Here is an 18,444-nt window from a genome sequence, read left to right on the forward strand (position 1 = left end):
GCTGTAGCAATGGTTTTTGCTGTAAATTTGGGGGGAAATGGTTCTTTCCCAAATGGGTAAAAAGAACATAGAAGTGTGGATTTTGTTTATGTCATTTTCTCTCTCCTGCCATGATCTTATAATGGAAAATTTGAACTGTACTCGCTAATCTCATCTGAATCAGTCATCTGCATATATTAGAAACAGCACAGACACCTTTTAATAGGAACAAAACTAATTTGCCACCCATATTTTGATTTCAAGCCCCAGATATGATGCTTGGTGGGGAAAAGCAACCACTTGAAAATAAGACCAAAGGACACCTCGAGGCCCAGATCAGAGTTCGAACCGACTGTGTATATGTTTAGATTTTAACTTGTTGTACTTGGTGATCAGATCCAGCTTACTGTGTCCGAGAGTCATTCTTTTCTCAGCCCCATACGCACTGTTCTTTTCCATCAGCATGTCGTCAGTGAGTTTATCATAGCAAGGAACTACAGGCTTTTTATCTCGTTTTAGCTGGTTGTATGGGGAAAGCAGGTCCAATTTTCCTTGTCCGGGACTCTGTCTTTTTTCCATCCCGTAGAAAGCGGTGTCATTTTCTGTTGTCAGTTCCCTGGAGATAGCAGCAGGCCCTTTTTGCTTCATGCTTGTCCCGTTGCTACTGGCACCCTCCGAAAGGGACTGCAACATCTGCTCCTGTCTTAGTGGGGAGCAGCGGCTGCCGTTAGCCTTATTGTCCCCTTGATAACTAGGTTTAATGGAGCTCAGGGGAGGGGAAGGCTCCAGCTGCAAGAATGTTCTTGCTGTCATGAGATTTGGTTTGTGATACAAGGCTGGAGTGGATTTATTTGGAGGACTGTTTGGCGCATCTGGTGGTTCTCCTTGCTGCTTAGGGCAAGTGGGCTTTAGACATGTGTCTTCCTTCCCCTTCTTTTTACTAGAATCAGAGCTTGAATCTTGCTTTTCCTGGTGTGCATTGCAGCTGGAGTTTCTCAGAAAGGGAGACACTTTTATGCTTCTGATACTTACATTGGAAAGGCTGCTGGAGGGGCTCGAAGTTTCAGCATCATTCACCTGTGTGGGTTTTAAAAGGGACTTGGTAACTTTTGAGGTATTCTGAGAAGAGGGGCATGTTCCAGGATCTGGCACACAGAAGCTGGTCACTGCTCTGGACTCTGCATACAAGTACTGGAATTCCTTGTCAAACTCTGCAACAATTTGACCACGGAAGTGGGTGACCAGGCTGGTGTGGACTTGGCTGCAAAGCCAGGTGAAACTGCGAAAAGAGGAAAAAAAACCACATGTAACTAGTTCACAGAGTGCCAAGATACCTAGCATTGATTTTAACATGCTACTCAATTTATGTCATTAAAACTTTCTCTGAAGTATGCAAGTCTGGGATTGCTTGTAGAGGAGAATGTACTCATTACATAATTACAAATGAACAACCATAAAATGGTCATTTAATTTCAGCTCGATGATGTAATGAACTGTATGAAAATACAAACAATGAACCAGAAATGTCAACTGGTTTTCCTTAGCCTTGTGAAGGATGTAGAGCAGCAACTGGTCCCTGACTAAAAAGCACAGCAGCATGTTTCAGGCCTTTTCTTCTCCGGTTTCCTCTTGCCAGCGCTCTCTGCCAGAAGCAAGGAACCGTCATTTCCCATTCCCCATCCTGTCCGTGTGTTGGAGAGTACCAGGTAACCGTTTATGGGCAGGCTTGTCAGTCCATGCAGGGGGGTGCCGTGGTGTGCGTGGTTTGTATCAAGCAGGCAGTGGCAAGGAGAGCTCCGACTGTCTGGAGGTGGTGTGGCTATGGGACAATGACACACAAAGCACGGGGCACTGAAGGGCTCTTTCTGCCCAGTTTGTATTGCAGATTTTCCAGCTCAGCATTTGGCTAGCACAGTACACTGCAACCGTACTTTCCACAGAGGGCGAGGAGACTGTTTCGGGGGGATATTAAGGCATGCCTGGTCTCCCGCACCCTTCCCTTGCCTTGGCAGGAGCTACATTCTCATATCCTTAAGATCTGCAACATGTGATGGACTTGAAGGAACTGCTCAGGCAGGCAAGAAGGTGAGGAATGGAGATTTTGGGCACTGTCTTGAGGAGCAGAGCTCTCCAGAGCCCCACAGGAATACCTCAGGACAGGAAGGCTGATGATGTTTTCCTTAAGTATTGCTGTGAGATTCCCCAGGCTCTTTCCATCTTTTCCTTGCTGTCCAGTTAAGAGATACATGGTGTTAGAAGTTCATGAGTCCTTTACTCAGCAAGTCTAGTCACTGCTCTTGCAGTACAACATCTTGGGATCTTTTCTGGGAGCTTGTTATGTACCTTAAAACAAATTAGGTTTTGCCCCAGCTGGGGAAAAACTTTAACAAATTGCCACTCTGCACATTTTCCTTATCTGGTTAATCCTACCTGTTGTTTGTGCCAAATCTGTAACTTAATTAGCTCTCCCCTCGTATACCTGCAGATAGTAATGACATTTCTCCTCCCAATCTTCATTTTTCCAGATTAAACAGGGAAGCTTCTCTTACAGAGTAGGCTCCCCAGCCTCCTTGTCATCCCAGTCATCAGCTGCTTCTTTTATTCTTGCTATAGTCAAACCAGATTAACAGTTTAATTGTGTTAAATAAAACAGAACCTTCACAGATGGAAAGACCTGCTTAGGGCTACATTATCAGCTTCTAAAGCAAGATACTGACTTTGACAAGAGCAGGATGAAATCACAGAAACTACAGGAGAGCAAATGTAATGGGAGGTTCCAATTATTCTCAAGTAAATGTCACTTCAAGACAAGATACTGGCACTATGTTTTGGGACCTCATCAATGTTTACTTCACAAGACAGCTATTTGGGAACTTGTAGTAGGGAAACCAGCTCTTGGCTTGTTCCTGAGCAGTGTGCAGTTATTATGGTTCATAATTTTGTTTTGAATAAAGTAGTATACTTACAGTCAGCATCCACACCTTCCAAAGAGCAAAATAAAATGAAAAGATCAATACTCTTCTGCTTAATATCAAAACAGGTAAATTAAGTGAGAATGAAGAAGTAGTAAAAGAGTGAAAAACCTTTGTGGGTGGCATGAAGAGTATTCAGAAATACCATACTGGAGGCTGCAAGTAAATGCATACAGAGAGACATGAGAAAAAAACCACAGAAAATAGCTGGGATGGCTGAATGAAAGAAGCTATTAAGACCAGAAAGCCCATCTTTCAAAAAGGTTGGGTCATACATTGCAAAAGGCATAAGAAATAATATTCAGGTCTCTCTGGGGCTAGCACACGGTTCATGTGTAATAGGAGTGCTCAGATAATTCCTCTGCATCAGTGTTTATTGCACAGGAGCTTGGGATGATCCCTGTCCTGAACCCACCTTTATAGAGAACACAAGGGAGGAGTATTCTCATGTTGAAATCTCTGTAGAAGAGATTAGAAAACATACCAACAAAGCAGATAGTAACAAATTGGCAAGACCAGGTAACATTAACCCAAGAGTGCCAAAGGAATGCAAGGATGAAACAGCTCAACTACTAAGCAGGATGTGTTATTTCTCACTTGAAAGTGCCTTGGTTATCAGAGGAGTGGAAGGTTGCTAATATGGTATCATTTTGTTAATGTTCCAGACCATTATGTCTCATAACTGCACAGCACAAATTAGTAGCGACTCTTCCAAAGAATACAATTAATGGCCATACAGGTAAATTTGATATAATAGGAAAGGTGGCTTTTGCAAAGGAAAGTTCTCTCTCACAAACCTTTGAGAGTTCTTTGAAGAAATCCAGGAGTCCAGACAGAGATTTCATGTAGCCTTTATCGACGTTGTCAAAGGCGTCTATCCCAGGGGCACTGCCTAGCGCTCAGGAGTGCTGGTGTTCCCGTCCACATTACTTACCGCTATTACCCTTCTGCACAAGAGCACTGGGTCTGCGCTGCACAGCGCTTAGACGTAGCCCAACTCAGGAGCTGCTCCACTCACACATACATGTGTGTTCAGTTGAACTCCTCAAAACCACAAATGTGCTCAGAGGGCTGAGCATCCTCTCCTCTGGAGGGACAGGCTTGCATCCCTCGCACTGCGAGCATTGTCCCGTGAACTGAGAGCGGACCTGGTCAGCCAGGTGAAGGATAACGCCTGCTATCCCTGTTCACCCAGCCTGGCACTGCTGTTGCCAGCAGACTTGGAAGCAGAGCTGTGCAAGTGGTCATGTTTGCCCTCCTCATGCTGGCTAGGAGGTCTCACATCTCAGACTCAAATGGTCTAGCAGGAACATCACAACAGCTGCCCATCAAGGCCTCTGGCCTCACCTTAGCAGGAGGTAAACAACCAGTCTTGCTTAGGTCTTCCTTCCCTCCCTAGATGAAGTGACTTCTGTTTTCTCCCAGCACCCTTTGACCCAAGAACTGCCTCCCTACAGAAATGCACAAGACAGATACACCCAGCCATCTCCTCTCATCCATATGAACAGTCCTTTCCCCTGTAAGGGGAGCAGCCTCAGATCCAGCAATACACTCCCCTAGCCTTATGACTGTCCCTGCCACTGACACCTCTTCTGGCTCTTTCCCCAGTCCAGGCATTACTGTGTCCCAGTTTCCCATGCTGATCCAATGGGGGCCTGCCCACTCCGTGTCATGACAGGACCTGGAAGGAATCATCCAAGTCCCCACAGTGGCACAGCCCTCTGCCTTGCCGTAGCACAGGTTTCCATGATAGGTCCAGAGGAGGGCAACGAAAATGATCCAAAGGCTGGAGCACCTCTCCTATGAGGACAGGCTGAGAGAGTTGGGGTTGTTCAGCCTGGAGAAGAGGAGGCTCCGAGGTGACCTCATTGCGGCCTTCCAATACCTGAAGGGGGCCTATATGAGAGATGGGGACAGACTTTTTAGCAGGGTCTGCTGTGACAGAACAAGGGGTAATGGTTTTAAATGAAAAGAGGGTAGATTTAGACTTGACATAAGGGAAAAATTCTTTACAATGAGGGTGGTGCAAGCACTGGAACAGGTTGCCCAGAGAGGTGGTGGAAGCCCCATCCCTGGAGGCATTCAAGGTCAGGCTGGATGGGGCTCTGAGCAACCTTATCTAGTTGGAGATGTCCCTGCTCACCGCAGGGGGGTTGGACTAGATGGCCTCTAAAGGTCCCTTCCAGCCCAAATGATTCTACGACAACGTGGCCTTGCCAGCCCATCACTACAAACTGATAAATGTCCTTTCCTGCATGAATGGCATGGGGAAATAGCCAGGGAATGATCATTCTTGGTCTCTTCTGGTATAAAAATGAGACATTAAATGAAGTTAACAGCTTACAAATTCACTACAGACAAGAAGAGGTACTTCCTTGCACAACACAACACGCAGGCAAGCTGTGGAGCTCCTCACTGCAGACCACTGTGGGTGATAAAAGTTCCTGGGAGTTTCTAAAAGTGGGAGGATTTTCCTGTGGGAGGTTTTCCCTGCCATTATTTTTTCCATAAGAACCTGCTGCAGACGGAGATCCCGTATCCAGTTCTAAGTCACCCTGAGGCACAAATTACAGGAGTCTACGAAGGAATCGCTGTAGGAGAAGATCCCTTCCCTGCTTTGCTTTCAGACACTCCTGGAGCAGGAGCCCGTGCAGCTCAGCCTTTGGCCAGGAGATGGAGGTGCAACATCACCTCCCAGGCGGCGGGCGAGCCCTGCTGTCCTGCCCTGCATCCCCTGCCCTGCATCATCCCCTGCCCTGCATCCCCTGCCCTGCATCATCCCCTGCCCTGCATCATCCCCTGCCCTGCATCCCCTGCCCTGGTGCTCTGCCTTAGGGCGAGATTTCAGCCTGCGGTAGTTCAGCTTCAGTATCTCAGCTTCTCTGCTTCAGCTATTTCCAACTGATCAGATACCAATTTGCAGCAGAAGGTTTTTTTGCTTCTTGCAGTAGTTTCTCTTACTCATTTGTATCGCTTTGCTCTCACTTTGGCTGTCAAAGGCATTCTTTTCTTTCTGTATGCCAATACAAACTTCTGTGTATCATTTTTGCTCATTGTTAAATGTAGATACTACATTACTAGACCTTTAATTTCAAGTGACATTTTCTTTGATGACAATAATCTAACTTTATTGTAGTAAGCTCTTTAAGCTTGCTTCCAATGCCCTTGAAATAATTCCCACTCCTCATTTTTCGTCTTCATTTTGATTAAAAACAGTGCAATGCATTCATTAATTTGGGTATCCCATCTCAGTTATCTCTTAGTTCTTACTCATCCTTACAGCAGCATGCCTTGTCTCTTTCTTCTGCATTCACTTTTTATTTTTACACCTTAGGACTGCCTTCTCTTCGTTTTGGTGTGCTCCACAAGGTTATATAACACATCTTCTGGCAATGCTCACTTTACTGCTATACATATCAGCCTGGGGTTTCCCTGCTTATACGCTATGCTTTCCATTCCTTATGCACTCACTTTCTGCTGAATTATAATTTCTTTCTTGAGGTGACTGTTCATGGAGTTAGATCTGGAACTCGCTCTTAAAAGCTCCTTCCTTTTGCCTGGGACATGGATAGCTGAGAGTACGAGCACCTTTCTTCTAAAGAAATTCCAAGCCTCCTCCAGCATCAAACCCATGTAGCTTTACCTGTCCATTGCCCAACATTTTTTCTGCCTCTGTACTGAAGCCAGGTGCAGAGCTCCTGTAATCCTCTCAACTTTCTCCTCTCATTTTTCAGTTTCAGTTGTTGTGTTGGCTTCAACCCCAAATCTTGAGTTTCTTTCACTACAATATAGCAAAGAATGAGCTCCTTCTTCTCCGTGCCAGTAGCAGGACACATACAGATACTTTGACCATCTTTCTTTTTAGAGCTGAGAAATTTAATCTCCTCTAAGGCAACTCAAACAGCCACATAACTCCCTTTCAGGCTGACAATACCACCTCTTTTCTCTAGTCCTAGCCTGGCAAATGTTTACTCTAGTTTTCCTGCTCAAGATCCTGTTTAGTTCTAGCCCCATTTGCCCTTTGGCTCCTCTCATCTGCTGCATTAGTAAATGTCTTCATATCCCTCACTCTGTTATGTTAAATAAGTGCTCAAAGAAAACATACTATTTCTTTTGGTGCCCAGAATAATACTAAATAACTAGATATAAAATTATATTTAGGATTTTAGATTATTGCTTTTCCTGGATATCTCAATGAACCCTGTTTTCTCCTTGTCTTCATTTAGAGGAAATATAATGCTAAAGGTGAAAAACACAGGGAAATATTTAATCAATAAACACATAAGAGTTGACGAGTCTAAACTAATTTGCCTACAGTTGTTTAAGACAAGAGCAGTGAGCTTGGTTCCCGTATTTAGAAAACTCTCCAAAAATGTGCCTGATTTATACCAATAGGCAGCAATATATCAAAATGAGTTCAGCTAGCCAAGAGTATTTTGGAAAATAAGAAGGGCTTTCACAAAACCATCAAGGAAAATGTCAGCATAGAGAACAACAGCATCAACAGATGAGGTTCAATATGAAAATGTCAATATGTATATTATTGCTACATGCACATAATACTGCATATAGGGCTCATAGAAGAGAGACTCTGATGGCTAGAGATGTAACTAGACTAAAAAATGGATTTCAGGCATGATTTGGGCACACATTTGAGGAGAAAAGAGTCTCTTCTTACAACTGAAGAATTAAAAGACACTTAACTGAATACCTGAATAGTCAAGGAAAATAGGTATTTTTCTGAGAAAATACCCCTGTGCAAGAGAGGATGCAGAGAGATTAGACATCGGGATTCACTGTCAACGTAGAAGGATGTATCAAAACTCTAAAGGGATCTAGCTATGGTTCTTGGCTCTGGTGCTATCCAGTATCTTAATGAACAGCCTAAAAAATGGAGGAGTGTACACACCTGTTAAATTCACAAATCATATCCAATGGAGAGAGACTGCACAGACAGGAGTTTGAAAAAGGTTCTGAAAAAAATGGATGCAGTTTAACAGGAAAATATTCAAAGAAAATACATTCCAGGCAGTCATGATCAGGTGCACAAATACAGGCTGGAGAATAAGTAGGCAGCAGCTCTGAGGGTTAGAGTATGTCTTAAGAAAACCATGCGTCTGTAGTGTCACCGTGTTGGGAAAAAAGGCAAACATCCTGGGGGTGTATGAACTACATTGTGGCCTACAAGACATGTGTAATCCTTTCACTCAACTTGAATCCTCTGAGGAACAGGAGATGTTGAGTCTGGAAAAGAGCTGACGGTCAGCATGGTAACTATCCCTAGGTTGTACAAACCAAGCTAGATGGAAGGTACTGAATTGTGTTGGTGTCCATAGGAGACAGACAGCACACAGATGTAGTCCTCTGTGATTCAATGCTCAGGCGGGATGACAGTAAAGAATGAAGAGTGAGTTGGTCGTTGGGATGAAGGATAGTAGAGACATTTGGATCTAAGTTATGGAGCAGTACAGAGAAGCCACTGGTCAATGTCTGCATAGGTCCCATTAACATAAAAAGAGAGAGGATGAGTCTCGGGCGTAAAATAAAAGCACCTGAGTTGGAAGCTAAAAAAGATCAAGATTTTATTGGTAGCCTTATAAAATGCTCCCTCTTCCTTGCTTAGAATGGGACAGAGAAGTACAAGAGCATTTCAGGATATGATTATGGAAATTATGTTAGGGAAACGATGGTAGAATGGAAATGGAAAACTGTAGGAACACAGTGACTTTATAAAGAAAGCTGGATTTCATCTTAACCTAAGATTGGCTGCTGCACAATATAATGTAGAAGATACAGGGAGGTTTTAAATTAGAATCTAGAGCAAAGCTGTGATGTGTAGAAGGCCACACAGTTTTTGAGATTGCCCACTTTACCTTAGGAATAAAAGCAAGAAAACTGTATTCTGATATAAGGACAGGATGCAAATCAATGACAGTTAGGTAAGAAATTAAAATTGATGAAGAACATCTCAACAAATAAACTGTGTTTAGAAAAGTGCACGGTGGCTAACAATCAGATCAGATACAAATGTTGACATGCATACATAAATTTTATGAGCTAAAGAAACAGATAGATGTTGTGATATACCTGAGCTGAAATGATGACTCTGACACAGGGGGCACCTCAGAAACTTACTGGGTAGAAGAAAATCAAGGAACAGTATAACTGCAAAGGCAGAAATTATACAGAAAGGATAGAGGATATGTTGCTGGGGCAATGGCACAATACATTTAAAAAAAAAAAAAAAAGTCAAATAAGGTAAATGATCTATCAACAAATGAAATATATTCCTGTTGGATTAAAATTCCATTGCCAAATAGGAAAACATAGCATTAGGGCTATACTGTGAACTTTCCTAGCTGAGTACTGATGGTAAATATGCCATGGTAAGGAAGTGCTGAGAGGCTAAGAAGGCAGAAAGCAGAGGAATAAAGGGAGATCCAGTTATAGCCACGTTGAATGGGGGCCATTACTAGGAGAGTTGCAGAAACTGCATTTTAGACACTATAAATGACTGTTTTTTGGAGAAACTAACCAGAAAACCAACCAAAGGAGAAATAACATTACCAGTTCGGAAAGTTTCTTTGCAAAAGTCACTCGGCAAATAAATAACCATGATGTACCCATATCAAATATTCTTTCAGGACCAAAATAATCCACAACAGTAATACTTTACTTAAAAGAGAAAGTGAGAAATGCTATTAAAATGAAATTTAAAAGAGTAACCAAAATGGTTAAATGCTTGAGGCAGCGTGAAGATTGTTTAAAGATGCTATATTCGAGTCTCAGAGAAAATGTACCTATCAAAATAAAGACATTTTAAAACATCCAAAAAGTCAGCATAGTTAAAAAGTGCATTAAAGGAAAATATTGAAGTAAATAACCTTCAAAAGCTGGAAGTCAGCAATTTTCCAATTATTAACCAGTGAATAACCTATCATTTAAAATTGAACATAGTAGCAGAGGAATGGAAAGTAGTACATGTGAACCTTTTAAAGAGCTCCTGGAAAGCTACAAACCAGCCAGTCTTATTTCCATACTGAACAAACTGGTAGGAGCAAATAGAGAGTAAAATCATTGGATGCATAAATAACCATAATCATAATGCTGAAGACTCAGAATATTTTTGTGGAAGGAAGCCATGCCTCAAAAGCCTCTTGCAGTTCTTTGAAGGAGGCAGCAAGCACACAGATGCATATGATCTGCTAAATGTTGGACACTTGAATTTTCAAAGAGATTTTGACACGGTCATTCAACAAGGACTCTTAGAAAAATCAAGTGATCATGGAGTACAAAGGAAGGTCTTCCCGAGGAGTGACAGTTGATTAAAAATGGGATACAAATGCTAGCAATAGTTTTAATTTACCCACTGGAATCCCACAAGTTTTGTGCTGGGATCACTGCCGTTCAACATATTCAGGAAAGTCCTGAAAAATGGTAGAAACAGTCCATATCAGAGCTCATGACAAAATTACCATGTGTGGTCAAAAGAAAACTGGATAATAAGGAGCTGCAAGAGGATCTTATGATATAGGGTAAATAAGTGACAAAATGATAGGCAAAATTCAATGTCAATAAATTCAAACTGTTGCAAAAAACCCTGACGGTCTCTGTATACTGATGAGTTCTCAGATATCTGCACTTAGGAAAGAGGTCAGGCTTCCCATAGATAGTTCCCAAAAATGATGACTTCAATGTTTGGCACTAGTCAAAAAGGCAAACAGCAGACTAGGAACTGCCAGAACGGGGACAGAGGAAAAGACAGAAGTGGCCATCGTACTACAATACTGAAGTGTAGTGGATAGGGATATCTTGACCACTTCATGCAGTACTGGTCAATTCATCTCACAAAAGACAGACATTATGATCAAAGGTCTGGAAGTTCTCCTGCATGAGAAATGACTGAACAGCCAAGAATACTTCAGCTGGAGAAGAGATGATTCACACCAGGGATTATAGTGGAGGAGGACAAATCATGGATGCAGTCGAGAAAGTAAATAGGAAACAGTGAATTACTATGCCCAGGTTATGGGAATTTGGGGGCATCAAATGTAATTATCTAGCGCTAGGTCTAATGTAAATACAATGGATAACTTCTTCACACAAAACATAAATTAAACTGCATAACCCATTGCCAGAGGGTATGGTGGAGGCCAACCATGGTGGAAAAAAGTCTCCTATGGCAAACTGAACATAAAGAAGCACATACAACATATAATCTCGGAGGTTCTGAAACCTCTGATCCTTGCACACAAGATTGTTGAACTGTAAAACCTGCCACTGGGTAAGAACACTCTTACCTTCTTTTCTGTGTCATCCCAAGACATCCCTGGATCCATCCTGGATCTTTGGCTTTACTCAATAGTTATTCTCATCCTTTGAATCTAACTTTCCCATCTACAGGGAGAGTAATCTAAATATCTGCTATGTATAGTATCTACTAGTATAGTATAGTATCTATGTAAATATCTATTAGGTATAGTACCAGGCTGCAGTATACTCAGTAGCAGACTTCCTGATTATCTCCTGTGAACGTGTTTCTGACCACTATTGAACAAATTCCACAAAGAGAGACTTTCTTTTAGTCCAGAACATGATGTGCTTACTGGGACAGCAGAGAATCAGATATAAGACCCTATTCAACTGAATCATTATCTTCCAGAATTCAAGAAGTCAGCTATATACAGATCTATAGAAAGACTGCACATCGCAGACCTAAATCCCTGGCCCAGAACAGCAGAGGGAGGAACTGACCTAGAGAACCGAACGTGCATTTTAAGCAATACCCTGACTCTGGGCCACAGGGAAATAAGATGTTCCTCCAGCTGTAGCATTCAGTCCATCTGACACATGCTCAGTTTTAGCCATTCAAAAATGAGTGGTCTAATTAATCTAATCCCCATCCCCTGCAGTCAATGGAGATGGATAGACGTTTCCAGGCAGTGATTCACTCCATTGTTTTAGATACATGTCTTAGGATGGTCAAAATGTCACCAGACACTGCTCTGCACATTGTTTATATAGACAGTCTACATAACCAGTTTCAACTGGGTACTTCCATTTTTCATTGCCAGAATTTGATAAGGTGAGACCTCCACACTCAGAGATGATGAAGTCAGAAGCAGAGAAGGTGCAGATTGAAGCTACAGCACTGATGAGGACACTGGTAGATTGAGTGTCCAGCATGGGAGATGTAAAAGAGAGAAAGGGAGAGGGAGAGCCGTGTTCAAGGACACCTGGTAGAAAGAGAATAAAGTATTGCCAGGGCACCAAATTCACAGAAATATCAGAACAGTCTGTCCTGTTGCACTGTTTAGGAAGGACAATGTGATGTGCAACGGCGTGAAAATACTGTGGGAAAGATCCGTAGGTGGAAAACTCAGACTCTAGTAATAAAAATATAGTACAAGAACAGTAGTCCTGACCCCCTGATCAGAACAGTGGTGGTGATCAGACAATGCTAACTGAGATTACAGAGGCTGCAAAATTAGGACAGGTAGTAAGTAGGAGATTTCATCCACTCGTATACATACTAGGTTAATGATTCACTGGGATGAGCTGTGGAGAAAAACTTTTTGGAAGCAAGAAATGATTACTTGCCAGAATTAACTAGTCTAAATTGTTTGACCCACAAGAAAAGATGCTATTTAGGATGTGGTCTGGAATGATGCATAAGACTTGGCTCCAGAGGTAGAAGTGGAAGAGCCCATTTGTAATAATGCTTACAACATAATTTTAACTCTGTAGTGGGAGAAAGCAATCTAAATAAATGCAGCACATGGATATTCAATTTCAAGAAAGGTAACTACGTAAAAATGCAGCAATTGGTCAAAAAGAGCTGAAAAGGAGCAGTCCAAAAAGCCCAAGATGGCTACAGCTTGTAGGTTGTTCAAAAATGCTGTCCTGGCAATTAAGAAATTGGTGGGCCCATTTGAGACCTATGGCTCAAAAGGGGCATTCGGTGATGGCAAGACCATAGCAGAGAACCTCAATGAATTTTTTGCATCCACTGCTAATGCTGGCGACACTGAGACGTGTACCAGGGCCAGTGCAAAGGTTGCTTTACTGAGGACTGGGAGGTTTTCAATCTGATCCCATCTACAGAGAGGGTTCTGGCCATAATCTTGAGGCACACATAACATTGGAGCTGACCTCCACCCTGGGAGACGGCAGAGTGTGCTGTGAAGAACAAGATTACTGATGGCACGGAGAAGCACAGCCTCTTGGAAAAGGGCCAACAGAGCTACTACTGTAAAGGCAAACCCTGCCTCACAGACCTGCTGGTGTTTGGTGAGGGAACCAGTGAGAACATGGACACTACGTATTTTTGGGTTTTCAAACAGCCTTTGACAAGGTTCTATACCAAAGCCTTTTAAGAAACTAGGTTGCCATGGGCACGGAGGAAAGGTCTTGTTATGGACTGGGAGCTGGTGAAAGTACAGGATGCAAAAGCTAGGGCTTAATGGTCATTTTTCAGCGTGGGTAAGAGTCAACAGTGAGGTCCCAGAGTCTGGTGCTGGGACTGGTTTTCATCCTATGGGTGATCTCAGGCATGGAGAGGTGCAGTGAAATTCCCAGATTTGCAGAGGATCCTCAGTTCCTTCAGGTGGTTGAATACACCTCACTGAAGGCAAGGAAATCCAGAAAGACCTCACAGAACTGAGCAAGTGGACAAATGAGTGGCAGATGAACTTCAGTGTGGGAAAATGTGGGGTACCTATAGGGAAGAATGATCTGTATCAGGCCTGTATGATGGTGAACCTGGAACAGCTCAGGAAGGGGCTCGGAATCATCATCATCAGTTCTCTGAAATCATCAGCTCAGTGTGCAATGGCAGCTAACAAATTCAATTAATGTTGGCCACTGTCAGCACGGGTGATAATAACAAAGCAGAGAGCATCATTTTGACCTTCTGTAACACCTTGGTGTGGCCATATCTGGGGGGCTGCGTGCAGTTCTGGTCTCTGCGTCTCACGAAGGATATAGTGAGGTTAGAGAGGGTGCAGAGAAAGATAATTAAAATGACTGAAGGATGCAGCAGCTGTCGTATGACAAGAGACTGAAAAGGCCAAAGTCTTCACTTTAGGTAAGAAAAGGGCAGGGAGGGAGGATAAGATGGAGGCTTGGAAAATAGTAAAAGTAATGACTTAGCTGCCTGTAGGACAACTGTTTTACCAATCTTCAGCACTAGAACCGGGGGGATTTCATGAAATTATGTCCTGGTTTGGCTAAAACAGGACCAATTCTCCTTTCAGTAGATTTTACCCTCAGCTAAGTTTCTTCTAAGTAACTGCACTTTCTGAAGCTGACCACATGTATTTCAGACTGTGTCTGCTTTTAGAGTTGATGGCATTTGCTGTCTGTAGTTGTTGCTGAGGTAGACGTGGGATCGTTATGCAGAAAAGCTCATGTGTGCGTGCTTGTTCCCTGCGGGCTGCCCTGTGCTCTGCGTGTGGGGAGGCATAAAAAGAGTCAGACCCACAGGAAGCTGTGGACAGGACAGGTGACCAAGGACTGACTAATGAAGTATTCCATCCCATGCACATGGATACTCGGTATAAAGCTAAGGGATGATGGAGGTCAGCCCTTTTTCTTTCATGGCTGGCATGCCTGTCCGATTCTGCTCACTCTCCTGCCCCCGATCCCAATCCGTGCATTCCTGAATCCGGTTCCCATCAGCTGCTGAGTCCAGTCCAGGACATCCAGGTGCCTGCCCTGCCACGTCAGCGGTGCGAGCCACCAAGGCACACAGTCCCATAATCATCGTCAGGAAGCTCAATATTGGTTTTGTATATTTCTATTATTAGTAGTATTAGTATTAATATTATTTCTACTCTTTTTCATTGTTATTGTTTTATTTATTGTTTTGTTAAAGTTGTTTTAACTTTCCAACCCATAAGTGTCTCCTTTTTCTCCTCTCCTTCACCACTTTAAGTGCCAGCCCAGCCTTAAACGGTGACAAATTAGTAGATTGGTTTATAACAGACAATGAGTTAGGGCAAATTCACGGACAATAGGTACAGAACAGGTACTGAAGGGAATAAGCAGGGATGTATGCAACAATTGCACATGCTGTGAGAAGACAAGGAGGATGGACTACATATAGCAGTTTGGGTTGGTCTCCCTAAACAGCATCAGCTGGAGACAGAAGCTAAGCTAGGTGGAGCATCATCTGACCTGGTAGAACATTTTTTACATTTTTTAAGAAATGAAGCGATACTCATAGATGTGTCCAGGAGGTGTCAATGTTGGCAGACAAGTAGTTAAGGCTATCTGAAAGCTAAACAACAAGGTAAGAGCAAGAGGATGGAGTAGGAGAAGGTAAGGCACCAAAATGAAACCTGACATTTATAAGGGGAAATGAAGAGGAAAAACAGTGTATCATTCTCATGGAGAGAAAAAAAATAAGAGCTACATTATTCAGTATTTTGGTAATTAATATTTTCTCATTGCACCAGTCTTTGTCACAGTCATTGCTACTTTTTCTTACCTGTATGTACCAGCAAGAACTTGGTCACAATCAATAAGGATAAACTTCTCCAGAACCTGGCCTGCAAATTTCTTGCCTGCTTTGCTGTAGTATGTGTCTCCACTCAGACATCTTATGCGCATGTTCTGAAACCAAAGAAAGCAGAGTTGGTAAGGGGACATGTATTGAACTAAACTGAAATGTTCCCTTTTGCATCATTGATGGACTCCCTCAAGCAGGAGCTCTGCTCCCAGAGGCAGAAGACAGCAAGGCATTAAGTATTTCTTGGTTTTTACTTACCAAATATTTTGACACACTATAAGATAAAAATACCAGCAAATATTTACAAGTTGCACTTAGGCACAAATGCTGGTTTGCAAAAAATTTGGAGAATCGTATGAGCCTACAATCATTTCTGAAGGATGTAAGACTACAATTTCTTCCAGATTATTGGTAATATTCAACTAACCACACTAGCTGATGGCTCTGCATTTACACTAAATTTTGACCGATAACAACTAGCCAGTTTCTAATCAATCAATTTTATACAGTGACAGGCTTCTTAAAGCCAAAAATATCGCTCAATAAAAGAGATTTACAGAAGGGTATGTCTACATTTTAAGAATTTCCTTTTATCAGCATATTTTAAGATGATATTGAAATTTTCAGCTGCTTACTCAAGTGAAACAGACTTGATCCTCATCTGTTTTAAAGACTGCAAAGAACTTCTCTGACACAACTTTGGCCCGTAAAACCAACTGCCCAATACAAAATGGGAAATAAGGCTCTCAGTATCCATCAGGAGCTTTTTTCGTAATGTGAGGGTTTTGGCCATAATAAAAGTTATTTGCACCTCAGTTGGGGAAGGCAGAAGAGGAGAACAGTCACTGGAAACAGTCACTGGCTTGGTCTATATGATACAGTGCTAAACAAAACATTTAACGGTCTCAAGTGGCGCCAGGGGAGGTTCAGGTTGGACATTAGGAAGAAGTTCTTCATGGTAAGAGTCGTTAGGCATTGGAATGGGCTCCCCAGGGAGGTGGTGGAGTCACCATCCCTGGAGGTGTTCAAAAAACGTTTAGATGTGGCGCTTCAAGACATGGTTTAGTGGGTTTAACGGGCATGGTGGCATCAGGTATATGGTTGGACTTGATGATCTTTGAGGTCTCTTCCAACCATAATGATTCTATGATTCTATGATCTCGTATGTAAATAAACATCCCTAAGGCTGCACCTATGCTGGCCTGCCAGATCATCCCTTCCTGCTCCTCCATGCCAACTCCCCTGCCACCTGCAGTGGCTTTGGCACACCAGGAGCTCTCACAAACCGTCACCACCTGCATTTGGCTTGGCAGATCCCTTTGTGGGCAGCTCATCCCTGCCTAGCATCAGCCTCACGAAAGACAAAGAGCCACGCCAGGTGGTATGGGCTGCGCACGCTGCCGGGGCCATTTTGCCTCTTGGGGGAGGTGGGTGCTGCCCATGGCCGGTGAGCGTTCCTGGTGGAGATGGCAGCCTCCCCTTTGCCACACAGCAGATTTCAGTCTGGCCAGACACAGCAGTTTGTAACAGCCAGTGCTGCAGACAAAAGACAAGCGGGGATAGTTGCGATTTGCCTACAGATGTTCTCCACGGGGTGCAGATCCACACCCCCGCCACCCCTCCAGGAGTTGCTCCTGGCCACTGCTGCACCCCCTTCTCCCCCTCCTCCTCCGGGGCAGGCTGAGCACGCGTGGGCTCCCGAGGCCGCCTGCACACAGCCAGGGACTGGCTGGCCCAGCCTCTGGCCTCACGCGGGGTTCACACTGCGGAAGTTGTGCCTCAGGGGTGAGGAGCAGAAGGCAGTCACCCTGCAGCAGGTGACTCCATTCCTGACGGCTTTCCTCTTCCATCAGAGTCCCCGTGGGCATGAGGTGGGCTTCCCGGAAACATCTGCTGGGGAGCTCATGGCAGCAGGGTGGGAAGGGCTTGGCTCCCACATCATGCTGAGGAAGTCTCCCCGCCCACCCAAGGAGCACCATTGCCTTCAGGGCTTCATAACATCAGCAAATGTCCTCCAGACCAGGGTCCATCTGACCCAATAGCCTATCTCTTGCAGTGGGCAATGGCAGCTGGGGAAGAGGAGGAAGGCGACAATCATTTATGATGCTGCCCTTAATATTGCTGCTGACTCTGTTTTCTGTTCAGAGGATTTCCTGAGCCTCTTGTGGTTTCTCTTAGTGGGAACCCCACCTGGACCTCTTCTCCAAGTACTTGTTCAGTCTTCTCTTGAGTTCATGGAAACTTTTAGCAGGGACAGAGCTGAAGCTTCACAGTCTTTGCATTGTGGTTCTCACTTTTTGCCTTCTTGCGTCCCAGAACATGTCCTCGTCTGTCACCTATGAGAAGGGAGAAACTTTTTCCTCTGTAAGGACAGTTGTGCTTTGGAACAAGCTGTCCAGAGAGGTCGTGCAGCCTCCATGCTTGGAAGTTTTCAAGACTGGACCGGGCAAGGCCCTGAGCAACTATGTCTGACCTCACAGGTGATGCTGCTTTGAGCAGGAGGTTGGACTTGACGATTTCCTGAGGTCCCTGCTGACTTGCATTAACCTGTGATACTCTGAAATGCCACCACAATTTGCTGACATAGAGCAAGATACGCTGGATGCTTGGGGAGGTGTTCACCTAATCTTGTCGCCAATCAACACAGGGATTTTTTTCTTCCAGTGCTGAGGTTTTAGTAATGCTAGTTCTCACTGGGAGGAGCTTCTTCTCCCTCCACCAAGGAAGTTAAAACCACTTCAGGTAAGGGATATCCCATAGATTTGTCACCACAGTATTTCTTCACTCCCTCTATCTTTTCCACGGCTGCGTAAGTTTCTGATACCTGGCTCATCTTTTCCATGCTCTTCTTCCTCTTGGCAATGCAGGCCCTGAATTGTCCAAACAAGATGAGAATCCTGCAGTCTTGCAGGAAAGCCAGACTGCCAGGTACCACTCTCATTCGATCTAGACAGTAGTTTTAGGTTCAGCCGATGGCCATTT

At 43.7% G+C, this 18,444-nt stretch overlaps 1 protein-coding gene across 1 annotated transcript in view; it reads right to left on the minus strand.

Moving 5' to 3' along the window:
• Positions 1 to 315: 315 nt before the first annotated feature.
• Positions 316 to 18,444, minus strand: part of FAM83C (family with sequence similarity 83, member C) — a 27,945-nt gene continuing 9,816 nt past the window's right edge. The window contains exons 3-4 of the mRNA XM_009708273.1: positions 15,442 to 15,566; positions 316 to 1,258 (exon numbers count right to left, since the gene is read on the minus strand). Of these exons, the coding sequence (XP_009706575.1) occupies positions 316 to 1,258; positions 15,442 to 15,566 (1,068 nt within the window). The remainder of the gene's footprint in view (positions 1,259 to 15,441; positions 15,567 to 18,444) is intronic.

This window comes from Cariama cristata, unplaced genomic scaffold (genome assembly GCF_000690535.1).
Source record: "Cariama cristata isolate BGI_N322 unplaced genomic scaffold, ASM69053v1 scaffold6659, whole genome shotgun sequence".
In the NCBI taxonomy this organism is placed as follows: domain Eukaryota; kingdom Metazoa; phylum Chordata; class Aves; order Cariamiformes; family Cariamidae; genus Cariama; species Cariama cristata.